General features: G+C 44.8%; 1 protein-coding gene across 2 annotated transcripts; it reads left to right on the forward strand.

Moving 5' to 3' along the window:
• Positions 1 to 234: 234 nt before the first annotated feature.
• On the forward strand, positions 235 to 27796 carry otud7b (OTU deubiquitinase 7B). Of its 2 annotated transcripts, none has more exons than XM_071907127.2 (12): positions 235 to 400; positions 16408 to 16652; positions 17965 to 18135; positions 18724 to 18954; positions 19323 to 19424; positions 20326 to 20453; positions 21004 to 21110; positions 21624 to 21751; positions 22459 to 22608; positions 23677 to 23791; positions 24948 to 25026; positions 26309 to 27796. In XM_071907127.2, exons 2-12 carry the CDS (start codon positions 16568 to 16570, stop codon positions 27794 to 27796), a joined length of 2784 nt encoding a protein of 927 aa, XP_071763228.2. In that variant the 5' UTR covers positions 235 to 400; positions 16408 to 16567. The 2 variants fall into 2 exon arrangements, with proteins under 2 accessions (XP_071763228.2, XP_071763229.2); XM_071907128.2 differs by having other exon boundaries at positions 18727 to 18954.
• Positions 27797 to 27823: the final 27 nt, after the last annotated feature.

The following is a 27823-nucleotide window of genomic DNA, read 5'->3' on the forward strand; positions in this document are numbered from 1 at the left end:
CACTAGCCCTTTATTTTTATACAGCCAATTGGCAAACGAATGTTTTCTACTCTCCAGTTCTCATTTGGTGTTTACTCTACTGGGGAACATCAGTCAAAATCCGTAACGATGGTCATTGGTGCATGTAAGTGTCAATGAAGTAGGTGCTTCTCCGTGATTGGCTGGCTCTTCAACGGGGCGGGCTCACAACGCTTTGGTTGACATTGTTGTTGTTGTAAGTGGCTAAAGAAATTACTTTGTCGTTGGTGGTCCGGTTTGGGATTTTACGTATAGTGCCACCTATGAAGAGGCTAAAAAGTTAGGAACTGTTGGTCTTGGAAACGTAGAAGCTATTCACAAGTTCGTACCCAGCGGAAAACTACATGGGACGATGAAAACAATATCTGCGAGGCCGCTCAAGGTAAGCAGACAAGGGACACTCTACTAAGGTTAGCTAATGTTAGCCGCTGATGTTAGCTGGGTTTAGCCAAGCTAGAAGTAGCCACTTGCTAGCCAGATGTCAGGGTTCAGTCTATTTACTGAAAAAGAATACTTCTCTGCAATCGGCATTCAAACACATGCAGAACAGTTTTATATAATCGCAAATATCTTGTCTGTTACGCGTGTGCATGAAGTTATTGGGCTGTGTATAACCGGTACATAAGCCCGCTGCGTTTGAACATTTGAAATGCGTTTATGTAAGCATGTGTATTGTTCGTTGTAATTTTGTTTCAAAGAATAGCCGTAGCCATAGTAACTGGCTAGGGAATCAACATTTCGGACAAGCCACCATCAGCAGCACACCGGGCTGCAGCTCGGTGCCAGCGGCAAGCAGGTTGGCGAGGGGAATGGGTTGCTGAGCATAACGTTAGCTCTATCCAGCTATTGTTACAACGATGCCGTCAAATAACGCCTGCTGCAAAGTTATACTGAATGGGTGATCAGTTATGTGCCGTTAGAATCAAATCGGTTCTTAATTATTCGATTCCTTTATCTAAAAGAGTTGGGCGTCGCAATCCAAATAACTCAGCCGGATTTTTAGCTAAAGTGCATGTGTGGTGTAAACCGGGCACCGGCTTGGAGCAATTTGTTAACCCTGATGCTTAAGTTACCCCCCATATAATTACCAACTTGACCAAATAGCTCGAATATAACGGGCTTCACTTTGCTACCGTTAACCAGCTAACTTGACTGAGTGAGTCAAGCCTCCCGTTGCCACCTTGATGCCAGAAATGGGTGACTCCTGAGTTGGCTGCTCTTTGGGTCCTTTCAGTGTTGTAACGTTACTCGTTTCTCAACTAGGGCTGGGGCTGTTTGCCGTCATTTCCAACATCACTACAATGAGAGGGTTGCATTACACTTTGGCTTGAATTATTCAGGTCTTGTATTTATGGGCTCTTTTGTTTGCTGTGAGCCTAGGACAGACAGTCAACATGAAAGTAGGACAGAGGTACAAGTTCTTTACTGTCTTTGGCCTACAGGGACTGTTTATGTCTGGTCTTAAAAAAGCAACCCCCCCACCCTCACAGCCAGAGGCCCATGACTTTGTGTGTCTTCTTCTCTCAAACTTTAAGTTAACTCATCTATAATTTTTATTCCCACATAAGCTGAATTCAGCCGAGTGTCCAGGCTACCCTATCTGAAACACAAGCAGCAGTAAATAGGAACCTCGGCTACAAGCGCTGTGGAATTTGAAGAAGGGAGGTATTGTGTAGTAGGAAAAAGAAATGCATCCAGCCCTCCCACCTGTACTCATTCCTTCCAGTGGCTACGCAGCGTGATGTTTGAAATGCGAAACACACAGGCGACTGGCTAACAGTGGCAAGGAAGGCTGTTCATCAGCGAGTAGCAGGGTGGGAAATCAGCACCAATACCAGCCTAATGCTACTAAATATTGGCTGTGGCTGGTAAGTTTGTCTTTTCTACCAGCCACTTTGGCAGGTAACCAACCATGTGTTTTATGCTTATTTCTTTCTCTTTGGCTGTTGATTTTATTCAAGTTGCCTGTCAGTTCTGGGATACACCAGGCAGTGTGGCCGGAAGATGAAAAAGATTTCCTACCCTGGTGAACAGTCGCTGTGAGGCCGGGGTGTGTGAGTTTGCACTGTCAGGCTTCATTATGCAAGTCCATAGCGCTTCAAGGGATGTATTGATGCATACAGCAGCACACAGAGCACCTAAGGCAGTCTTTTAAAGAAGGTGTAGCATCCTTCCTTATGCAATTCAGATTCTGAACTCAGTCACGACAGAATACTGGCAAGCTGTGCAAGGAGAAAATAATATTATATTTACCACTTAATCTTTATTTAGCCACTTGGTCCCACTGAGATGAAATGAAGGACCTCTTTTTCAAGAGAGACTCAGCCAATAAAGCCAAATTGTGACAGACAACCAACATATATTAATCTGTATAACCAAAAATACAATTTAGAGTCACTTGATAGGTAATTAAATGATAAGTTTGTTGAATGCTCAAATGAACAGAACTGTCAGTAGATAAATCCATTCACTAACTGGCTCCATGAAACGGAACAAGGTGGTGTTTACTTTGAGTGTTTGTTCTCTGTGTTATTGCATTATGATTTTCTTTGGGCCATTTGAATCTCGATGATCCAAATGAAAACCTGCGGCTTCCAATTTGCAACTTGTCATGCAGTGATCTCCACCAGTATTCAAATGGCCTGCGGTGAACGGTTGACAAGAGCCTCAGTTGAAAATGATACAGACAGATGAGATGACACAGGTGATGAGACTGATAAATGTTATCACCAATGTCTGAAAGGAAAAGTGATCTGATGATACTTGTACTCTCTATGTAAAAAGCTTTGTCATGGGCCTATCAACTTGAAGCTGGCAACTCGCAGGACCTCATGGCAGCTGGATTATTGGTACACTGTATTGCTGTGACGCATAGCAAAATGATCCTCACATGATCGTTCTATTGAAGGCTAGGCAGCACTAAACTAGTGTGAGTCTCAGTTTATAGTTCCACAAAGCAGGCAGTTAATCAGCCTGACTTCTTTATCTCTCTGGAAAACACGTTGAGTCTAAAGTATTACTTCTTTCAAAGGAATAGGCATTAGGGCTTAATATCTTTAATATATACCTACAGGCTAGCACATATTACCGAGCCTTATTGTGCTGGCTGGCTGTGGCCGTTATGGCTGCCGCGGTGAATATAGTGTTTCACAGGGGAACCATGCTGCTTCAGCAAAGCCGAGGAGATGAAAATTTAAAATCGTCCCTCGCCGGGCTCCCCCAAACAGCTGCTCAATAAGTGTGTGTGTGTGTGCGTCAGGGATCCAGTGTCAGTTTCAGAGCCAGGCCCATTTGCCCGCGGAGCTATTCCCAAAGGATCTCTCAACCCAGAGCTACAAACACGGTCAGATTAATAAGTAAATAGATGAGTGCCTCTCCAGGTTAGTAGGACAAACGCATGACTTTTGTGTTAAGCGAACATGTTCCACTCACTTTTGCAGGACATAGGCTTAGCCTAGCATAGGCACTAAGGTATAAAGTTAACACAGCAAGCCTAACACCTCAGATCTGCTCGTGTTACGACTTACATTATGGTCATGATGAAAAAATGAGAGATTACAAAATCCACAACCATACAGCCCTGCATCCCCGTTCTTCATATCTCTCAGCAGCACAGTTCGAACCAGACAGGAACAGATGTGATTTGAAAGTGAAAACTGCCTTCGTCCCCATACTGCTACAGTGAGACGGGGATCAATAGGTGGCTTGTCTCCGAGAGGCCCGTGCGCCCAGACAGCAACTCATAAAACTCTTTGGAGCCCCACCCTCCCCGGCATGGCTGGATGCCTGCCAGCCTTGTGACACAGCAGCCAGCCAGTGCCCAGGGCTGTTTGTGTCAGGGTGGAGAGACCTAGAATCGAGGCATCACCCATCCCACCCTGCCTGCTCTACCTGGGTGCCAGCAGCTGCACGACTCTGTGAACAGCAAGTTGTGTTACTAGGCCTACTCTGAATGCCTTCCAGATTGTGGTTGGACCCTTCACACAGTTGTTATAGAATATGAGTGACTGTTAAGTAGGATGGAGCGTAAATGGCTGTGGAGTTATAGGGGAAAGGATCTAGACGTCTTCTATCAACAAAGCAGACATAATCCATATAACATAAGAGGCCGCTCCCGGAAGATAAGCTGTGGTAAAGATTGCATGCTGTGTCGATTGCTTTCTACTCCTCACTCTTTCTCCACTACAGGCAGGGTGGGAAATTAACACCAGCCGAATATTGGCTGTGGCTAGTAAATTTGTCTGCTCTGTCATCCCTTTTGGCATATAACCATGCATCATTTTTGGAGCTCCTATTTTATTCTGGTAAAATAATTTAAGCGACAGGCGGGGCAGGAAACCAACAACAATGACTAATGGATTTGAAAACTAACAGAATCTCCAGAGGAGGGTTAGCTTGCCTGGATCGGTTGGCAGAGTTGTCATATATTTACCAGCTATAACCAAGTTTTATAAGCATTTGGTAGGTGGGTGCTGTTAATGTCATATGGTGGCAGGTGAAATTTGGAATTTGGATGCCACTGTGGCCTCAAGACAAAAAGTTAGTTTCCTGTCCTGACTGCAGGACATCAGTCCCGCCCACTCTGCCCCGTGGATCCAGGACAGCAGCAGTAATCCCACACACAGCCCCGATGAGGAGCCTCTCACTCAGGATGACATCACACACAAATTGACGTAAAGTCGCCCTGCTGTGCAGAGTGCCTGGCCCGCAGCACGTGGGGATTCACATGAGCATTAGTGCTACCCGCCTGTCCAGGCTAGTGCTTGCTTAGCCACTGGCTTTAGATCTATCTAGGTTTGGTTGGCTTTACACTTCGAATGGCTTAGCACTGGTAGCTCTTGAATGTTTGAATCGGTCTTGTCATGTAATAGTGTACAAGCTTAGATCCATTTAGATTCTAACGTGTAAGCCTATTTGGAGCTACTTTCTCTCTTACAGTAGCGTTTTTGTTTTGTTGTGGAGTGGAATGAATATAATTAATTCTAAAACAGAACAGCCAAAGGTTCAGGTTAGCTTGTAAGAAATGTCTTGCGTTCCTCAAGGGTTAATGTGCAAATTAAGGTCAACAGGCAGCTCCCATGCCTTCTAAATGTGAATTATGTAATAATAAGCACATTGTTTGTGCACTCAACGAATAGGAGTGTTTGGCATTTTTGGAACAACCCTGAGACATGATTTATAGCCAGTGCATAGTTTAATCTGAGAACAAGCTTGACAACAATGTGAGAGGTAATGTTTGGCAGCCTTAGATAATGTCTTTTTTATTAGGTCTAACCTTTTAATTTGACCATATGTGCTTGGCTTGCACAATATTGACAGAAAAAGATTTATTTTTTACTTTTTTTCTGAGTATTGTGGTTATGATATGAATTGCATTACTGGACTATTTTAGGGGGTAGGAAGATTGGGGTTAAGATGCTGATGCTTGGAATCTCCAACATGCAACTTTCTAGGTCAAGAATTCTGCATAGCACAATAAAACCTCATTGATGAGGACTCAGTGAAACAGCTTTTTCTCTAAGAATAAATTGCAGAACTTGAAGTGTATGCCATGTAACATATGTCATTTGGTCGATGCTTTTATCCAAAGTGCCTCATTTTACCGTGACTGCATACATTTTTAACATGTGGGGCCCCTGTGGAAATTCAACCCTTTTCCCTGGTATTGTTAGCACTATGCTCTAGCCATTTTGGCACTACAGGGCCGTGTGATTTTGATAATTTTAATAATGTTAATGATAATACAGTACAGTCCTCTTTGTCTTGTAATTCACTGTTCAGTTTCTGCACCCTTGATGTTGATGAATAGGCGGACAGTATTCGGATGGATGCAGAGGCTTGCATTTCTGCACAAAGGCTAGAAATCGATAAAGAGGCCGCGAGGGCAGAATGAGGACTTCTCGCCCACAGAGTCTGGAGTTTAGGTTGGCAGCTTTCCGGAATACTGAAACCAGGGCATATTGTTCACCAAGTGAAACAATTCATCCATCTATCTCTGCACTGCAGTGCTTCAGAGGCAAAGCAACAACATCCGGACGAACGCTCTACGGCAGCCGGTCTCCATGTCCATGTTTTTCTTTTTCCGTGCACAACTATAAAACATTGATGCATTGACAGCAGATGAGCTTTAAGTTCCCTTACTCACTCTTGCAGAGATCAAATACCCTCATTATATTCTCTGGTCTTGGTCTTGCTGTGTCAGGTGCCCACCTCACTGCAACAATGCACAGTACAGTATGGTTTCTGTATGGAATGCCGGATTGCCACCAGCGGCCTCCTGCAGCTCTCTCCACAGCAGCCTGCTCCAAGTGGCTGTTAATTAGCACTCCCTGACTGGTGATTACTGGGCCTGACTACAGCGACATGCCCGGGGCGCAGGCCGAGAACCTCCGAGGCCAGCTCTAATAGACTACCCGATAAACCGTATCACCGGCCGGGCAGAGAAGGAAGACAAAAAGGCCGTCCTAGACTCAGAGCCATATCTGTTTGAGTCACAGGAGGATCACCAGCTGCTCTCAGACGAGATCACGTGAGGTGGCAAGTTGTTGTCACTAGTATCTCCATATGAAGAGGTATGGCTCCAGTGATTGGATTAATTTGTCCTTCACTAAAATTCAATTCTTTTTTCACACTTATTTTGTGAAAAATGTCATTACAGATACACTTGTTATGGGTCAAGAAGCCGTATAACACATCCTTCTCAGAGTGAAGAAATAGTAACATGCAAAACCAAAAAAGAAAAAAACAAATAAATTCTGAACATTTGTCCATTAGAATTTGAGTTGCCAAACTGTAAACAGTGTTTCTCGTACCAAGCACTCGCATGCTGTGCAGGATTTGTAGGAACAGTAGACCTCGACCACATGCTCCGCTACACCATGACATCAGCTCTCAGACACTTTGATAAACACTTGTGCTCAGGAGCTAACACTGCCCATTTGAACTGGCTGAACTTGGCTGTCGCTGCTGTGCTCCAGTGAATGTCAGCAAGAGGCATTCGGGCCTGCATTAGGCAGACGGAAACCAACTACGAAGCACCCTTACTCTACCGGTTAAGCTGTCTCCCAGTTCAGCTACAACAACCAGAGGCTTGGCTTAGCCCGTGGGAACGGTGCAGCCTGAGGGATATCATTCTCTGGCTGCTTTAAAGAAAAATTTGATCGGGCAGTCACTCGGGTGTACAAGAACGCAGATGATGTCACCCCATTTATTATTTTCTTTAATTGGGACGTGACACATGTAGGCGTTCACCGGAGCGTTTTGTCCCTCACGGTGTTTGTGTCGGTTGTCTGCTGTTTTGGAACTCCGCACGGTGCAGAGTTTCTATCTTTAAACTGTGATTATGGGGGGATTATTTTTAGACTGTTTAAAAAAAAAAAAAAAAAAAGAGGTTGCTCTAATTCTAGCACCTCACACAGATTAGGTGGCGATTTTCTGTGTACATTTGCTAGTTGTGCGTACAAAAAAGCTTAAGTCTAGATGTAAGGATAGAGGTCCAGAGTAAACAGTCAAGCAGCTAATGGCCATTGAGGGAGAGAGTGCCCTTTAGCCTATACCTATTAAACTTAAAATACAGAGAGCACTACTAATAATAGACCCAGACCACTTTGTGAATGCCTACATTTTTTTTATCCCACATGTTGCGTGGATTCTGTCAGTTATTTTTAGATGAGATGAACTCCATTTAGTTTCAATAGCTCAACCAGATGGTTCGAAGCTACTACAACACGAGACGGGCAACCCGGCTTTTGGCTCGGCACTCCAATCAATAAAGCCTGATGTCAAATTCCTGATCCGTAAGTGGATCTCGTTTTTGTGCATCCAGTTTTGCCTAGAGGTCCTTTTTGGAGAAGAGGGTTGGTTGCTGAGATGGATCGGGTTTGGGTGTTTCTGAGCCAGCAAGCAGAACAGGGAGGCGGAAGCTAAACTGGGCGAATTTTTGAGTGATGACTGGACAGCTTTGGGCTAGGCTAGCTTCAGCGACACGGCCTCCGAGAGGGTGGGCATGCTGTGGAATCTCTGACATCAGCTGTGTGGCTCTGCGAGTGTGTGTGTGTGTGTGTGTGTGTGTGTGTGTGTGTGTGTGTGTGTGTGTGTGCATGTGTGTGTGTGTCTTTGTGTGCATTCAGCCCGGTGTTTTCATACGCATTTCACACACAGCCGCCCACAGCTGGTGGTCAGGCCTTCATCAGGTTTGGAATGTCCAAGCTCTATGTTTTACACTGCAAAAAATGTCCAACTTAATTAGCTTTGTATTCGGCAATAACATCTTATTTAAAAGAAATATGTGGCAAAAAATCTGGGGTGAGATATTTCCACTCGTTTAAAAAGGATTTTCTGAAACCAAGTGACATTTTCTTGCAATAAGATTGATGTTCCCCAAATTATCTCACCACATTGGCAGATATTGTAATCTTCTTGTATTTGACGATAAAGTAGGCTATCTTGTGATTTGTTAAGATTGACACTTCTTACAGTGTTGGTCGAGGCGCGTGGTGAAAGATAACCAATGTCCTTATTTGGGGAAAAAAAAAGATAGCCATTCATTCTTGCTGCAGCCATATTTGAGTTATTTTCTCCCTCAGATAAAAGCTTGAGTGGTCTTCGATTCACATGAAGAAGCAGTTTTTCAGCTAATAGACTTGAAGCGGTCGACTAGTTCTTATAATTCACTTGGTCGGCAGCAGTTCTGTGGATGTTCTGTGTCGCTGCAGTTCAGTGGGTTTCATTGATTTTTCTCCAATGACCAGCTTACTAGTATTTCCTTTCGTCCAGGGAAATGGTCAGACTCCAATTTACTGTATTGATTTCTGAGATGTAAACCAGTAACAACCGAAAACATTAGTCCGCACCATCTGTACTGGTCACGCACATTTCCTCAGCTGAACGGAGGGGAAACATTGATGGTAGCATTAGCGAGGCAGCAGTTTACAAGCAGAGCAGGAAGTAATTGCCAAGGAGCTGCAAGCTGACAGAATCTTAAATTTCGTGATGTGTTTGCTCTTTCTCGTTCTTATTTATATCTATGGTTTTTGTCCTTTGTGATAAACCTGTTTTGTTAAAAGTGCATTATAAATAAATTTGTTTTGACTTTGACGAAGGAGGCAGAGCACTGACTCGCTTTACTATCCAAACCTCACTCCGCAGCAGTCTTGTCCGAGCCTGGGGGGACGTTCCGATGCAGTGCTTATCGTATGGCATTATGCAAGCCCTTGAAAAAGCGATGCGCCTAGATATGATGCATCCAGACGCTTTTGAAGGCAAACGATGCTACAGAAAATGTCGGAATTAGCTGTGATCTCTACTGCTTTTTCCCCCCCGCAAACACGCCTGCTTTTCTGTGCCATATTGAGTGTACTCTCACTTATCCATGTTGTGTTGCTGACTACAACACAACTACAACATTGTCACTAAGGGAGGCGTTGCCCAGCATAGCATGAAATTGTGCTGTATTTGAACAAGGATTTTCGTTGCTATGCTCTGCATTGCGTTTTCTTGTCACCCTTATCAGTATTGCGCTATATCCTTGGACAATCCCTAAAGCATGCCTCTGTTTTTTTGTCCTGTTGTGCTTTTCTTGTTATGAGGGCCTGAAGCTGTTCATCCTCTGGCAGAGCCGTGTTCTGCTGACACGTGCAGCAGCGCCTTTATGCTGCTTCATTCAGCTGAGTCGCAGTCTCCAGAAACTTGGGCAGAACTGGGTTAGGGCTTGGTCTCCCTCCCTTCCTTAGCCAGGCGTGCTCAGCCTCCCTCACAGATGTAGCTCTGAGGTTATGTAATGAGTCAGTGTGTGCTGCCTGGGCTCAGTCAGTAACCAGATTACGGCACTCCACAGATAAAGACAGCTGAAGGACAGCCATCTCACCACACCTTTGTTTTTCTTCCCCCTCTGGTTTCCTTCAGTAGCAAGGTGTTTACTGTGATTGATTGCTCACCATAGTCCCAGCCCTATTTCTGGAGCACTTAAGAGAACAGGCCTTTGACTTAGAGAAAGGGAATTACCAAGAAAGCATTGGCCCTGCTCACTCCTGCACATTTGGGTTTTTTTTATGTGGAAGTCTGTGGTTCTAAGTACAATTAGCTACGCCTATCGCAGAAAAATTGAGCACTTAATTTGATTGACTTTGACACATGTCGTGATAACATTACAAGACTGATTCCGTCTGCAAGTAAGTGCATCAATAATGGTAAGGCTAATGTATTTCCTGTCTCTCCAAATTTCCCTGATTGGCTGTCAGCCGTGTCCAGAGGTTGGGAGGTTACACTTCCTAACCCACCGCCACTCCAGTGCAGAGATGGACCACTGGGCCACATTTATCATTCCCGCCTGCCACATTGCTTTACCCTGTTTGCTTGCCTTATGCCCCTTATCTCATTACTCATATAGTTTTACAAGGCTGAGAGGGTGTCTTACATTCGCTGAGATCACAGCAAAGGTTTATGTGATTGAACTAAAATAGAACTGACACATTTATAGACCTGGTCATCCGTCATGGCCTGACCATTAAAGGGAAAAAGAACAACTCAACCCTCCTCATTTGGTAAAGTCTCACCAGACGCTGTGCAGATAACAAAATAATTCTAGAGCTTGATTCATTGCTCGTTGCAGTCTAATATCTTTTCAGGTAAAGTAGAAGTGCGCTCATCCTGGTCTTTGGGCCCCAGCTGCTCTCCCTCTTAACTGTAAAGCGAAGCTCGTGTTTCAGACACGGTGAATGCAAGTGGGCCAAACATAAAATGGTGAATCTTCTACTATGGAAAGGTTACAGTCCGTGACCCTGTTTGCCTCTTCCCCGGAGACCCAGGTCTATCTAGCTTAATTTTGCAGGGCCGTGGAGAAGCAGGTTCTGTTTAATTAGAAAGTGTTTAGCTCACCTCGGAGGACCCAACCCTTTCTCTGATCCTTTGTGTTGTGTTGCGTGGTGTAGTGTTGTAGGCTCTTGTGTTGCATTGTATTCTATTGTGCTGTATTGTGTGGTGTGTGTCGTGCTGTGTGGTGCTGTGGGTGGTGTGTGTATGGTGTGAGAGGTGTGGTGTAGTGTGTGTGTGTGTATGTGTGGGGTGCGGTGCATGTGTAGTATGGTATTGTCATTTCACTTGTGGTGTCATATATGTCTTTGTTTTTTGTTCAGCTCAGAATCTACTTTTTGGGCTCACGCAGCTTAGCGCAGCTCTTCTTCTCCATCACATCTAGATCTAGTTCTTGGTTTTCTCATAATTTAGGCCATGTCATATTGAGTGACCTTGCATGAATATACCATGAGCCATGACAAAGCATTTGGAGCGCTGACACCTCTTGCAAAGTAGGCTACAGGCCTAGCCTTTCTGCCCTTCCCTTTGTGTGTCTTACACATTTCATTGTCTTAAAGTCCTTCTCCAGCATTATGTCTCTTATCTCATGACTCATATGGTTTTGCGAGGCTGAGAGAGGTAGGTTTCATTTTGAGATCACCAGAAAGGTTTCGGTTATTTAACTGCAATAGAACTGACTTGTTTTATAGACCTGATCATCCAGGCTGTATGATTGTGTTAAATATTAACGTCAAAATGCTTCTTAGTGTAGCACAATGTACCTAACAAACCAGTTCAACTCAACCCAGCTTGAAGTCATTCCAGTTGACCAACACTGCTGTGTCCTGTTGGGGATTGGGCTGTATTTTAAAAAAAAAAATTTTATATTTCATGCAGTAATTTCAGCAGATGATTCTTAAAAATGCAGCCATGTTGGGATATTACTGCTTGGTTAGTACATGTTACAAGGCATTGTTGCCATTCAACCAAATGTTTTAAAATTAGCTCCACTCATCACACCTATCTCTTGCGCTCACTAATCTGTGTCATCTTGTTCAGTGTTTTGCTACATCTGTGAGAAGTCATTGCCATTTGGTACAGTCTTCAGTGCATTTAGCCAAGCCATATAGTTTGAGTTTGCACTTCTCTTTTCTCACGGAAGTCAGGTTAGAGAAGCGGACTTGTCACATGTTTGAACCCCCAGATCAGCTGGGAACATCTATGGCAGTGATTCTCAACGTGGGCTCTGAGGACCACCAGGGGTCCTTGAGGGGGTTCCAGGGGGTCCCCAGCAAATTGATGAATTGTTAAACTTTACCATTATTTCATTTATAAGAAGTTGACACAATTATAGAATGTAGAAGAATGACTGTTGTGATCATAATTTCACTGTTATCTCTCTACCTACAATACAGATCGTCATGGAATTCTGGACAAAATCATATCAAACAATAAAAATACTGTCAGATTTGGGTCAGAGAGACAAAATCTCATCAAATGGTAATGTATTGTGACTAAATTAGGGGTCCTTGATATGAAAAAGGTTGCGAATCACTGATCTACGGGATGTTCCCAGCTGATCCCCCTCCAGATGCTCTTGAGCAAGGCACTTAACACCCACCTTCTCCAGTTGAGTTGCTCAGCGGCCAACAGTAGAAGTCTGTAGGCTGTACTGAGCAGCTACCTGGTGTGAATATATATAACTGCACGAATGTGAGGGAGGGCGTTTCTGAAAAAGAGGATGCATGTGCAGCAAACCTTTCCTTGCTAAATTAAGGCTAGCAAAAAAAGTCGCATCCACACAGTCCTTGCAGTGATCCGGCCCGTTCGGCCCACCTAGGGTGTCTGCAGTGGGCTGTGGTGACCTCTCAGTGTCTCCCTCAGTGATCCAGGCCATTCTCCCAGCCCTCAGCTCAGCTCAGCACCCACGTGTTGTCAGCAGCTCCTGTTACGTAACTCCCCCTGCCAGACAAAAGCTCAGCCAGCCCCGACACAAATCACTGACTGCTCTGTGCTGGCAGCAGGGCTGTTAATGTTAGCCAGTAACCCAGGGCACTGCCCAGGTCTCTTTGTCATGGAACCTCAACATGAAACAGTCCTTTCAGGTTAGCTTAGCTTTGTTAGCCTACGTTAGTGCAGAAGAGAGGTAAAGCAGGAGGCTAGCCTGTTAGCCACATCTGGTATATTAGCATTAGCAATGTAAGCACACATTACTGTCAGTGTTAGATCCAGGGCCAAAATTCAAAACCATGATAGAACCTTGATAATTATACTGGACATGATGTTGATTTAAAAATTTTATTAAGTAGCAAAATGCTAACATGCTCTCAAATCTGATCAAAAATCAAAAATGGGCTTGTCTTTGAAGCTGTGTTCATTGACTAGTTCAGGTGATTATTTATAGATACATTAAAAAATAATTTATGAAGTGATTATAGTAATATGGTTGGATCACTAGAAGCTCCATATGACACATCTCTCATGCCAAAGGATGTAGGCTTGTCCTTTATAAGTGAGTGTTTTTATGGACGACGCATCAGAGGCAGAGTGGGTTTACAGGAATGGCCGATGTCCGAGGCTTGGAGTGACAACAGCCAGCCTTTTGTTGGTCTGTTTGGGTACATTCTGTCCACAGAGCTTCACATTTATCGCCCTTTTTACCGTTGTTCTGGCTGTCAGTGCCCTGTGTTGTCAGTTGATGCGCCATTATTTGCAGCCAATCCCCCTCCTCACCACAGTAGGTCTAATAACAGTGCTTCTCAGACTAATCAAGCCGTAAAATTACCTTTACGAGGTGCAGTAAACTAAAAACACAAGAGGCTTTACATGGTAACCAAAGGCCCAGGGGAGATGCTAGATTCTGCTACTCCCAAAAGAGTAAGAATAAACTAATCAATGGAGCTGGGGCTGTACAGATGTTCTGGTATTGATATTGATGTTAAGTCATGAAAAACAATCTGTTGGGACTTACATTTGGATCTGAGGATTTCTGCTAGTTTGTAGTCATTTTAACGAAGAAATCATTTTTGGGCATAGTCTGATTCAGTTCAGAAACAAGTGGGCAGCCACATATACAAGTGTTTATTGGAAAATACTTCCCTCTACCATATGTTGGAATTTGCTTTTGTTCAATAGGAAAGGTAGCTAAAAATATCCTTTTAAAAACAGCATTAAACTTGCAGTATTGGAACTGGGATTGAAAAATGTTACTCTTAACTGGAGACAAAAGTAGTCCACAGAACTCCAGACATCTGCTGTAGGATCCCAAGGTGGAAATCCGAGGTTTTGAATGGTTAACTGACCTCAGTCTCACATCTCCAAATTTATGTATGTGCGTTTGTGAACATCAGATAATTGCCAAGCAGCAAGAACAGTAGGAGACCCTGCAGAGGAGGCTTTGCTGAACAGCTGACGTTGCAGAGAGAGCGCTCTAGAAATATTCTGCTGGCTGAGAAAGGCCTTTTGTACTGAAGTCCTTCCCTCCCTCCCCTGCCTCTGTGGCTTTTTATAATGATGGAGAAACCGAGGGAGGGAGGGAGGGAGGGAGGGAGGGAGACATGAAGCGAGAGCAGGATGGAGAGGTGTAAGAAGAGTAAACTCGTGACTCATCAGGCGCAGTGGCAAAGGGTTCACTGAGTCAGAGCTGAGGCAGGAACATCGGGTGGTGGATGAGCCAAGGGACGGGTGGGAATAGATGACTGGAGGTTGCAGAAAAAAGCAGTCCAGACCAGATTAGGCAGTTTTTTGAACTTCAAGGTGACATGGTGATTGGCCAGTTCATTGTATTGAGTTTAGCAATTTTAGTTTCCACAGTTAATAACCGTAGAATACTGGCAATATTGAATCGCTTTATTTCATTTAGAACAGCCACTGTATTTGAAATAGTCAGTATGTTGGTATAAGATGCAAAAAGTGGTTAAAAAATAATTTGGGATTATCATTTTAGCCATAATCATACCTCCCTAAAAGAGATTTCAGATAAGATAAGATTTCAATAGCTTCTTGGACAGAGTTCAGTCATTATAAATGTTTGAGACATTGCTTCATGCACACTTGGCCTATTCAAAGAGAGCCAAACTGATTAATCAAGTTGATATATCATTTGTCAGATGTTGACATGCTATGAAATAAATTATATTAACCCATGAAGGGCAGCGGTCAGCCTAAAGGTTACAGAATAAGGCTTGTGACTGGATCGGTTCCCAACTACTGCATATAGCCTAACTGTCTGAATGTGACGCAAGGCACTGCTGAAAAAGTGTAAGCGTGCTCAAAAAAGCTTCCTTGGTTAAATAAAGGCTTTTGGCTTTAGCTTAGCCCCCATAGGTCTGTCTTTTAGCCAGGACTATTTTGATACGTGCCTTTTTAGCCTTTGTGTGCATCGATTGCCTTCTACATCCTTTGTATCAACGGCCCATCGATGCTCCCTCTTTTTTTCGGACTATCTTGATAATGTTTCTTCATTGATTTTAGTGCCTGACTGATGCAGGTTCTTTAGATCCGCTATTGATATTTGAGGAGTGAAATAACCGATTTAAAAGGGGCCTTTTTGATGGCATACTGTTTCCTCACATCACATGGCTCAACCAAATTTGATTTAAATTTGACTTTGAAAGTGGATATGACAAGAAGTTTGGTTGGTATCTTTAATTCAGATCAAAAACACGCATCACATACCAATTATATCTCCATTTCTACTTTTATTTATGGATTTATCAAAATCTAAAATCATTGTGGATTGATGTCTAATATTTGTGGATATGAACCAAAATCCATATTACACCAATAAAAATATACAGGCAAATATTTGCATATAATATCAGCATCCAGTTTACCCCTAATTTATTTAGAGTTTTAAAATGTTATCGTCAGTGATGTGCTTTCTCTTACACATGGATGTAGTGTGGATTCTTTCTGAATCTCTGTCATTGTTAGCATCTCCACATGCCCTTTGTGCCCTGGCTCTCTGGCCGGAAAATTCTTTTGTGTCCGGTAGTAGACCTATTTGGCAATACAGTGAGTCACATTTGAAATGAGTATTGAAGTATCTTTTAAAACTTTTAGCACCCTTTCAGTTGGCCTCAAGCCCAGGCTTTGAAAAAATCATGATTGAAGCAATCGGTCCTGACAGCTTTTCTCATTTCATCATGGCTAATTCAAGTGTGCAGGTGCTGCACAAAAACAAGATAAAGATTTCAACCATAAAGTAGGGCTGCTTCTGTGAAAAACATGAAGCCGAACAGCAGCTAGCCGACTCGTGTTGTCATGTGACTTTTATTGGTATTCAATGCAAATATTAGCAAACACTTTTGTGAAACCTGTTCGCTGTGTTTGCCACAGCTGTTGTCATGAGTCATGTGACTGCAGAGGTAAAAAGTTCAAAAGCAACCCGGCCAAAACAGGCTTGCACATGAAAAGGGGGTGAACAGGGTTATTATGTCTGTGTGCCTCATTTGTTGTTGTCAATATTCAAACTCTAAAACGCCTTTCATCTCTTGTCTTGAGCTATTGGAAAGCTTTCTAGAAAATGTTTTAAACTTTTGATTATTTTATGCCTCCTGCAGGTTTGATCTTATGTTATCTTTGTTCTCTTTCCAGGTGTGGCTGGTCGTGTAACGCGAGGTAGAGAGCCACTCCCCCTTCCCCCTTCCCCTGCTATCCTGGCCCTCTTGGGGAGGGCGGAGTCCCTGTTTGCTTGTGTTTTTTTATTTTTTTCTCTGCCCTGATGCAAACCGCCACCCTGTGAATTCATGATCACATGACCGTGGATATGGACGCAGTCCTGTCCGACTTTGTCCGTTCCACTGGAGCTGAACCGGGATTGGCCAGAGACCTGCTGGAGGGTGAGTTGCAAAGCATTCTGGGATTTCGTTGTGCCACTGGTGTTGGGAGGACAACCATATGGCATTTTTCAGAAATGAAGAAAACAATGCTATTTTTATGAGAGCTGTCCATGTGAAATGATACAATGGGTTTTTAACATGTCAAGGCCCCAAGAGTCATGCATCTCACTATATTAATTATATTAACTGTGCAGTGCCCGTTCGCCCCGCTGCTGCACAGAGCGCTGTTCGCTTGTTTGTTCAAAGTTTATTAATATTGAACGTGTCGCGTGTTCAATTGCACCAAATCCGACACTGTACGTCCTTGGGTCCCCAGCAATACACCCCCAAGTGTGAAGTAGATCGGACGAACGGTTCTCGAGATATGCGAAGGACACACACACATACACGCTCACAGACGTATATGGTTTAAATCCAGACAGAAACTTGAGACTAAACTGCGTTTGAACCGTAGAAGCAGTTTACGGCCTTCCATTAGTTGATTCTGCTGCCAATCAAACGTGTCTGCGCTCCTATTGGCTAGTTTTACTGCCTCCGCCTCTGTTTTTTTTCTCCTGTGTGAAGCCCCGCCCCGCTGCACTCAGACTCAGAGCTGAGCGGCTCACTGTTCGCTTGTTTAGTCAAAGTTTATTAATATTGAACGTGTCGCATGTCCAAAGTCGATCGGACGAACGGTTCTCGAGATATGTGAAGGACACACACACACACACACACACACACACACACTCACAGACAGAGATTCCTCGCTTTATAGTATGATGACCATTTCAATTTTAAACATCAACTTTCAATTCGAGTAAGAAAAACAAAAACACGACGTTACACCAAATTACAGTTAGGCTACTTGTTAGTTACACTCAAGTGTTTTCTGTGATGAGTTGACCACTGCTAAAATCAGTTTTGTTTTCTGAGCATCAGCCAGTTTGACCATGCTTACTGTAAAAGCTGCTGGTTAGTTAGGCTATCATTCACTAACGGAAGAAGGTATAGTTGGAGTCAACTGGGCTCTTGTTGCCTAGCAGCAACACAAGTTGCAGATAAGAATATGGGTTAAAAATGTAATGCACTGCAGTGAACAGCAGCAAGCCAGCGAGCCGAGACGTGCTCCATATTCTGATATTTACCCAACCAAAGGAATGTGTCAGTGGCCTTTACATAAGATAAGGGAGCCTATGGTTGTGTTGACTTGTGGTAAATATTTAAACTCATTAAGGATGTGTCGGACTCATTTGCCTGATGTAGAAACTAGGTTTTTCTGTCAGGCTGGACCTGTTGGCTCAGACAGATGTTGTTCTCGTCCCTCTGTCTGCAGGAAAGAACTGGGATTTCACCGCTGCCCTCAGCGACTTTGAGCAGCTGCGACAGGTGCATGCTGGGAACCTGACATACTCGTTCGCCGAGGAGAGGACGTATCTGCCCCCCGAGAAGGAGATGGCCAGGGTGGGACGGCCCCTACTCCACCGCCAAGATGAGGTGGTGCAAGGTGAGGCCACTGGCAAGTGAAATGTTTTTATTGGTCTACCCTCAATTGTGTAGTTTGACTACATTACTGTCTTGGACAAAACAGAATGTAGTTCTCCCATCCCCATAGATAAACAACAGCATTCATTTTTTTTTTCCCACTGGCTTCAATGATTACCAGATGAACAAACTCACTTTGATTATTTGCATTTTGTGTTTTATCTTCAGGGTTAGGGTTAGCTGTTTTTTTCCCTCAACTAATCATAATGTCTTTTTTGGGCTTTTTTGGCGGGCAAAGGAGCACACCATGTACTCGCAACCTCATTGGTCAAATCCTTGTGTCAGGCAGCCTTAGCATATTCCATGAGATCCAAACTGATTTGGATGTTGACAGGTTTCATGCATCATGCACAATAATAATCCGTCCATTCAGTCCATGCATGTTCAGCAAACCTTCCCTGGTGAATAAAGGCTTTTAGCTTTATCCAAACCCCCATGACCATTGTAACATGTCACCCCCCTCTCTCTCTCCTATGTCTCTCTCCACTGTTTGCTACCTAATCAAATGGAAATACCTTAAAAATAATATACAACTGCCATTGTCTTTCAGCAGCTACGGAGAAGCGTCTGTCGCGGGGAATCTCCCATGCCAGTTCAACCATCGTGTCTTTGGCCCGGTCGCACGTCTCAAGCACTGGCGGCAGCAGCAGTGAGCTCCTCCTGGACACGCCGCTCTGCACTTTCCAACTACCAGACCTCACCGTGTACCGGGACGACTTCCGCGGCTTCATCGAGAGGGACCTGATTGAGCAGTCAATGATGGTGGCCTTGGAGCATGCTGGTGAGAGGAACTGAAAAGTTTCCGCACATCCACGAGTTTAATTCCAAAACAAGATAACAGGAAAAAAGTGTGTTTCATTTCAAAACAAAGTAGCCTAATCATTTTAAAAAATATATACATGCCTCTTATTAAATAACTGCTGACATGAAAGTAAAACTTGTTATGGAATAGCATTTAATTGACTGAAACATGTATTTCAGGTGACAATGTTTTTTCCAAAATGGATATGTAGCGTTGATACAGTATACTTACCTCACACATAACTTCATGTTTTTTTGAACAAGGAAGTACAAAGCTTGTTTTGGATATGTTCTGAGCCATGTTTGTATTTCAAACAGCTAAGTTTGGTTTTTCCTGTTTGTCTGCAGGGCGCCTGAACTGGTGGACGAGGGTGGGTCCCAACTGTCAGAGTCTGTTACCTCTGGCGACGAGCGGAGACGGAAATTGCCTGTTACACGCTGCGTCGCTTGGTGAGTATCGTAGACCTTTCAAACGAGACCCCAATACACTGGAAGTTCACACTCCATTAGCATTCATTAAGAGAGCTTCATTGTTAGCTTAAGCACTAATTGCATTTTACAATGTTGGAGTGCAAATTCAGTTAGCCTGTGTGGCCCACTGAGGAGCCGTAGCCCAGAAAATTAATAAGGCTAACTCATATGCAGGCGTTGTTCCAGCCCTTGTAATATATCTCCTGAATAGCAGATTTGGAAGTAATATTCATGTTCTTAATCTGTTCAGATTAAAATGCACCCCTAGGGTGAGGGCAAAAAATCATAACCAAGGCACAGATATTCATAGCTTCTTTTTATATGGCTTATTAAAAGCCAAATAAACATTTTGATGATGACAGTATAATACAGCTGATTACTTCACCCTTGCATGGAGCCTCTATTTGCTTTTAGTCAATAGCTGCTTGTTGATGGCAGGGCTATTGCAGGTTAAGGGCTTTTCAGTGGCGAAGGCATCTAGAGCGCTTTGACCTTCTAATGCAAGCTGTGGTTTGTATTCACCACCAGCTTTTAGAAAATCACAAGATATTACTGCCTCTGATGGTGGAGGGGGAGTAGTTGCTGTACACTAAACTGTAAGAGTAAAAGGAAAAGCAAAGACAGCAACATGTGTTTTACATGTCTTTTAAAAAGGTTATTGTCATTAAATCCCACCCATCCCCTAAAACACTCCCTGAAACTTCCTGTAGCTCAAAATAGTACGGGAAGTAGAAGGTGTCAGCACCACAAAAATGCAAAGGAACCCCCCCTGAAACTCCTGGCTTACCTCATTATATTACTTTACATTCCTTGTTTGAGTGCATTTGTGCACAAGAGCCTGATAAGTGTCCCAATGTCCCAATTTTGTGTCCCAATGCAGGTATGTGGGGCTTCCATGACCGGGACCTGATGCTGCGGAAGTCCCTGTATGCGCTGATGGATCACGGCCAGGAGAGGGAGGCGCTGAGGCGCAGGTGGAGGTGGCAGCAGACCCAGCAGAACAAAGAGGTCCGTTTTGGCACATTTCTCTAGGTCTCCTTTATAACTCTGTGATGATGTTATGAGGCCGGTGGTAGCCTAAAGGATAGAGAAGCGAGCTTGTGAGAGGAAAGTCGCTGGTTTGAATCCTTGGACCAGTTGGGGGAAAAATAGGCAAGGAAAGTGAACGAGTAATGCTCATCCATACCTCAACAGTTACCCTTAAGCAAGTCACTTAAACCACAATTACTCTAGTGGAGCTGCTCAGTGGCCAACAGTAGAAGACAGCGGCTGCACTGCGCTGCCGAGTGTGTGTAACTGTGTGTACCAGTAGTGCCTTTCCGTCGACAGAGATTAAAAAAATGACATTGATGAGGATTCTCTTACTTCTATGTGAACGACACATGGGGTTGTAAAGGTTCTAGTTAAATTACATCACTCAATCGCCAATAGTTAGCCATCCGATGAGCTGCCATAACGTCAGTGCATGCTTTTGTGACATTTAGCACTCCCTCTCTAAAGGGCAAATGTGTGTGTGTGTGTGTGTGTGTGTGTGTGTGTGTCCATTGTTGCTCCTCAGTCTGGCCTGGTGTACACGGAGGAGGAGTGGCAGAAGGAGTGGAACGAGCTGCTGAAGCTAGCCTCCAGTGAGCCCAGAATACACTACAGCACCAACGGCACCAACGGGTAAGGTCTGGCTTGGACAATGCAGGGACTGTTAGCCTGCCACAACTAGCCACACTCATGTTTTTATTCATGAACAAACAAGTGAGCTCATAATCACAACTGACTGGCTGCCCCATATTTTAGTCAGTCTGCTACTCACTGTAGCATATCAGGAGAGGTACTTTGTTGGCCAAGTGTAAGTGCAGTGGGACGAATATATTGAGGCGTTATGTACAACGCTACATAACCCTAACTCGATGTTAGATTCCTTGTTTTTAGAGGTAGAAACTCAGTCATCTTTCAATATTAATCCCTGTTTATGTCTGCACACGGCAAAAAGTCAGTAAGTCACTACATCTTTGAAAACTGATCATAGAAATAATTTTCTGGGTCTCTGTGTAAGGTTAGGCAAAATGTTTCCATTAAGTTAGGGTTAGGTTTATAGTCTGCTTTCTAATTGAAAATTAGGATGAGCTCCAGCTTTGCAGCTCGTTCACAAAGCAAACAACCGTGTGTCTGTGTTGTTGTCTGCAGGGCGGAGTCCTCGGACGAGCCGGTGTACGAGAGTTTAGAGGAGTTCCACGTCTTTGTCCTGGCCCACGTCCTCAGGAGACCTATAGTGGTGGTGGCCGACACCATGCTGAGGGACTCTGGAGGAGAGGGTAAGTTTGCCAGAAGCCCCATGTGTCAGACCTCGCTAATACACTCCATCAAATGTGTTATCCTCCTTGTGTCCCAGATGGTTTGGGTGTGCCACTTGGGACATTTACAGTGAGTTGCAGAAAGTTGAAACAGTCACATGGAAGTATTTGGAAGAAAATTATTTTGCTTCTCAATGATTGATGACTAATTGATGCTATCTGAGTTGTCCTGGTGAGGACACCACCCATCTGGTACGTCAAGCAGTTTAAAACAAACAATACACTTTACTTTGAAATACTGTTTGACCCAATTCTGTCACATAAAACGAGCATGTGCATACACACACAAATTCCCTCTACAGAAAGCCTCCAACAGCACTCCTCTTAGGGGAGGACTGATGCAACAGTCTTATTAGTCTGAAAATTGCAGCAGCTGTTAATTTGCCTCGCACAAGTAAAAGATATCTCCAGGGTTGATTTAATGATATTAGAGGTGACAGCACTCTTGTTAAGGAGTTTATGCAACACCCCTAATAGGCTGAAAATTGGTGGTAGATGTGCCTCCCACAAGTCAAAGATTGGTTTGATGTATTGAAATTAGAGGTGAAAGCCCATTTTGATTTTGGCTCAAATCCTCCCAGTGTCCTTTATCAGCCTGGCAGCAGTGCTGAGGTCATGCTTTTCAGATGTTTAATGTACTCGTTACCCCTCCCTCCTCCCCTCCCTAGCCTTTGCTCCCATCCCGTTCGGAGGCATCTACCTACCGCTGGAGGTGCCAGCTGCCAAGTGCCATCGCTCGCCCCTGGTCCTGGCGTACGACCAGGCGCACTTTTCTGCCCTGGTCTCCATGGAACAGAAGGACGGCTCCAAAGAGCAAGGTAATGCTCTGCATCATTCATATTTATTGTCTGAATTTCGATTTTTTTTTATTTTTATTACTGTGGTCTGCCACTATGCCACTGACATTTTAAAGCCCCAATCCGCAGTAAATCAAGTATGCGTATAACAATGTTGCACAGATTCTTCAGGAGAAGGATTTGCTGGAAAATAAACCTTTCTGCAACAAAAAATACAGGGCTGTTTTGCTTATAGACTTGATTTATACTGGTTACCAACATTGCAATCAACCAATATTAAGGAGTGCAGGGGTCAGAGCCAGAATGCACTGACAATAGATGGCACTGGGACCCACTTTGCCACTTTACAACTTGGTTTTTGCCTTCACTTGGTGGGGAAATCTAGGTATCTTTCAGTCTTTGGTTGGCAACTCATCCACTCACTTCACTATCTAGCTGATCCCTCAATAGAGTGATAATCACAGGCCCCCAGACACTTAGTAACATCTTAGTGCAACATTGTCATTCAGAGTGCGTGAGAGAATATTTTTTTTATATCAAAATTTGTGTCTGATTTCAGAATGCTGACTAATGCTGTGTACGCTGTCTGTAGCTCAACACGAGCAAGTCAAATGACTAACTTCTAATGTTCAAGTCGAGTGGCCTTGTGATGAGGGGTCGATTACATTAGTCAAGTGATGGGTTTGCGATTTGGCTTTTCATCAAGAGCTCTATTGACTGAAAGGAGAATGGAGAAAAAAGTTCTATATTTTAGCCTTTTTGGCAGGGGCTACTTTCTAAGAGATGTGCTGAGAAAATGGTTAAATTTAAGACGTTGAATGTCGGCACTAAAATATCAGCTATCAGTGCCTTCAGTCTAAAGATATGGGTATCAGTATCAGCTTTAAAAAAACAATATCGATCGAACCCTATTAAATAGCACCACTTAGTTTATTTTAATCCAAGAGTCGAAATGTCATCAAAATAGAGATTGAACGAATTGATTGTACTTCTAAGCACGAAGTCTGCGGGCGACCCAAAGCGCTGGATTAAAACGATGCATCTTCTCTGACGAAGACTTAGCACCTTTGCTTCCCTCTGTACCAACAGTGGTGATCCCTCTCACTGACTCGGAGCACAAGATGCTGCCTGTGCACTTTGCCGTGGATCCTGGGAAAGACTGGGAGTGGGGCAAGGATGACACCGACAACGTGATGCTGGCAAGGTACGGTCCGCTTTCGGATGGAGCTCCTTCTGCATTTACATCCGGTTGTGTTGGTCAGGCAAACAGATTTATCACAAAGTGCTTTTTTTGGCCAACAAATGATATGAATGCAAATGAAAACAAGGGAGCAGCATGTGTTCACTTGCCTGTGTACACATATACAGACAGCTGTCCCTTTAGGACCTAGTGTCAGTGCGTAGGGATTGACCTCTGACTCCGGATTAGTGACACTCACTGCCAGTGACAATGAGATTAGCTCTAAATACCTTCTATGAATGGACCAGGGGAAAGAACGCCAAAATAGCAGCTCAGTAAAAATAACCTTCCAGATTAATTACTTCAGTTGATGACACTGTTGATGTCTTATTCAGATGAAATGGTGGACAGAGATAATATTACATGAGGAATTACATAAGTCCTCGATGGTATACATTACATTGGCGCATATAATGCACATGATGTAATTTAAACACTTGGCTCGGCATATAATATCTAATAATCACCAACTAATGTTCTGCTGCAGTGGCTACTTACATTGTTTGGAAAAGGGGATGGAGTTCAGTCTTCATACATTATGATGCAGTTTGTTGTCCCTAAGGAGTTTTAGTTGACAAGGCCAGCACAAAACAAGAAAGCAAATCATATGCAACAGCAAAATAACATTCAGTTAACAACATTCAGAGTCAAATTATCAGTTCGGGAAGTCAAGGAGCAGCAGTATACCCAGCAGTGGGCAGCATACAAACAACATTCACAGCATTATTATCACGTACATCAGGTTGGCAGCATTTACCATGATCACAGTGAACAGCTTAGTGTGTATATGGGAGTAAACTACATATATGTTTGAAGTATGTTATTTCTGAAACCACATCTTTCTTATTCATGCCGCACTGATTGCTTAGATTTATCTTGACATATTAATCACAGGCTAGCAGCTCCCAACTCATGACTGTTGCCGCATGTCATCCCCTCTCTCTCCCATGTTTCTTTTCTCTCTCCAATATTTAGCAGAAATGCCATAAATAGTAATAATAATCAACAGCTACTTACAATAATAGCATTTCCACAAACATGACAATGGAGCTCTGGCAGAAGGTGATGTTCACTCTTCACTGAACTTTGACTTGTTTCTCTCTCTCCCTCTCGCTCTCAGTGTGGCTCTGTCCTTGGAGGCCAAGCTCCAGATGTTGCACAGCTACATGACCGTCACCTGGCTGCCTCTGCCCTGCGAGGTAAAGATGAGATTCCACACAACCGTCCTGAGTGATGTTTGCTACTCTGCAGAAGGAAGGAGTATAAAGCCAGCTCAGAGAGTAGCCCTGTGTCAGAAAAATCAATGTTGTGACACGACAGTATTCGTCATTATTTACTATCGGACATCATGTTTTTGCCCAAAAATGCTTTTGCACAGCCAGCCAAGATGAATCGGTGATAAACAGAGTAGGAAATTAACTTATTTTTCAACCTGCCGTGGAGGCTGGTGGGGGATTGCAAAGTTTACCAGACTCATTCATTATTTTATCAGCCAGATTGTTTTTTGGAATAGAAAAGAACACTCAACCCCTCAGCCCACAATGGTCAGTTAGGTGCCAAACTGGCTGGTAGAGTATTAAGTGAACTTACTACCACAGCTGCTAAAATCTACCAGCATTTGGCTGGTGGTTGGTGTTAATTTCCCACTCTGGTGATCAGCAAGTGCAAGAGCTATATTTTCTGTTCTATGCAGGGACCTACATTATTTTTAATGCAGGTCTGAATTCTTTCTAACATTTTTTTTTTCTCGATCAGAGCAGCGGCCCCCTCACTGCTGTACAAACTGTATGTGGAAACAAACTACACTGGGCTGTTGGGGTCATAAAATGACTCCACACAAACCCTGTGTCAATGGGCCTCTTGTGTGCCACATGCTAATGCCAGAAAGTTAGGAAGGATAACAAGTTCATGGCAATTTCCCGGTAAACCTGCAGCGATTGGTGGCAATAGAGGAATGTCTGTATGAAAATAGCGCTTAAGAGGGCCATTCTGTTCAAGAATTACAGCAGCGGTACCTAAGGTTAGCCCCACGGTGGTCACCATTTCTGTGGGCCTTGGCAAAGAAGGGCCATTCTATAACTGTTCGTTGTTTGAGATCAGAATAGTGCGTCATCATCTAGGTCATGCCGTTTCCAAATATAGCGTTATCTGTTTCTCTCAAACGTGTTTGCAGATATGAGAAGGAATCTGAGTACAGAGTCATTTGTATTTTTCTCCATCAGTCTGCTATTTCCCTGCTGCTTGAATCACTGTGCCACACCCTCTGTCTCTGGTGCTGATTTTCCCTCCTACTCCCCAGACCTGAGGCCGATGTGCCTCTCTAGGTTAGCAGGGATATGTCAGTTGTGTTTTTTTTACTTTTTGTTTAGCCCATTGTAATGTGGTCATTGACAGTTTTTTGCATTGATATGGAATATGTGTAATTTTTCTCATGCAACTTCAGTTTTTCCATTGGTGTATTTCTGCTTTGTGTCCCTCCAGCAAGCCCCTCTGGCCCAGCCTGAGTCTCCCACAGCTTCTGCAGGAGAGGACGCCCGCACGCCCCCCGACTCAGGAGAATCAGACAAAGAGTCGGTCAGCAGCAGCTCCAATGGCAACGGAGACACCGCCACGGGAGCAACAGTCAACGGAGGCGGGTCCTCGGCCAAGAACAGCTCCTCTTCCTCATCCAGCTCCTCCAGCAACGGCTCGGCAGGGGCGGGGACTGGGACAGCAGGCAAGGACAAGAGCAAGAAGGAGAAGGACAAGGATAAAGACAAGAAGAGGGCAGACTCGGTGGCCAATAAACTTGGCAGTTTTGGCAAGAGCCTGGGCAGCAAGCTGAAGAAGAACGTGGGTGGGCTGATGACGGGGAAGAATGCTGGAGCTGGAGGAGCCAAGCAGGAAGGCGGGGAGAAGAAGAAGGGCTCGTTGAGGGGGAGGAAGGGCAGCAAGGATAGCTCGCCCTCGGCCCATGCCTCTGAGGATTCTGGGAAAGGCTCACCCTCCTCAGGCAGTGAGCGCCTCAACGGGACGGGCAGCAGTACCAGCAGCGGCGGCAGCAGTACGGAGGGGGACCCCTACAAGTACAGCGCTGACGTCAAGGTCAGCCTGGGCATCCTGCGCGCCGCCATGCAAGGCGAGAGGAAGTTCATCTTCGCCGGTCTTCTCACTACCAGCAACCGGCAGCCCTTCCAGGAGGAGATGATCCAGCGCTACCTTGCTGATGCAGAGGAGCGCTTCCGGGCCGAGCAGGAGCAGCAGCGGCGCGATGCAGAGAGGAAGGGCGTCACCAACGGCATCCAGCCACCCAAGAAGGAGACGGGTGGCGGGACGGAGCTGGGCTACCGGCCTTATGAGGCCAAAGAGGAGCTGTCAGAGAGCCCGCCGCCCTCCTTCAATCACCTCAAGTCCTCCTCCTTGAGCCCCTCCATGTACTCTGGTGTTGTGCCTATCCCCCGGCCCTCCTTCATAGACCAGCCCCCCGCTCCGGCACCCCTCACCCAGCACCTTCACATGCACGGCTACATGGAAACACGGCGCCAGCTAGCTGGCGGGTCCCCCGCGTCCTCCTACCCAGGCCTCCCCTCGTACGCTACCCTCCCCCGCCACTGCCCCACGACGCAGGGTCCCACCCATCCCCAATACAACCACCCGCAAGCCCCCGTCTCCCTCAGTCCCTCCCGCCTCACCCCCTCATACACCCCTGAGCACGACCCACCGGACTACCCCGGGTCGGAACCGGTCGGTGGCGGCTACAGCAACGGCTTCCGGGACGTGCGCTCCAACCTAGACTCTCGGAGCGGGCCGCCCCCGGTCAGACACTACTCACTGGGCAGCGCCGGCGGTTTGGCCGGCCTGCAGTCCAGCCGCTGCCGGACACCCAGTTGCACCTACTACGGACACCCTGAGACGGGCAACTACTGCTCCTACTGCTACCGGGAAGAGCTGAAGAGGAGGGAGACAGAACCGCCCATCCACAGGTTCTGAATGGATCTTGCCAGGGTTCGAATTTGC

The sequence above is a fragment of the Centroberyx gerrardi genome, chromosome 12 (genome assembly GCF_048128805.1).
Source record: "Centroberyx gerrardi isolate f3 chromosome 12, fCenGer3.hap1.cur.20231027, whole genome shotgun sequence".
In the NCBI taxonomy this organism is placed as follows: domain Eukaryota; kingdom Metazoa; phylum Chordata; class Actinopteri; order Beryciformes; family Berycidae; genus Centroberyx; species Centroberyx gerrardi.

Excerpts from the sequence above, each read along its gene's own strand:
- otud7b (XM_071907127.2), top strand. The coding sequence starts at position 16,568 with ATGACCGTGGATATGGACGCAGTCCTGTCCGACTTTGTCCGTTCCACT. Across the intron at positions 18,136-18,723 it reads CCAAGATGAGGTGGTGCAAG|CAGCTACGGAGAAGCGTCTG; the intron begins GTGAGGCCACTG and ends ATTGTCTTTCAG. Across the intron at positions 25,027-26,308 it reads GGCTGCCTCTGCCCTGCGAG|CAAGCCCCTCTGGCCCAGCC; the intron begins GTAAAGATGAGA and ends GTGTCCCTCCAG.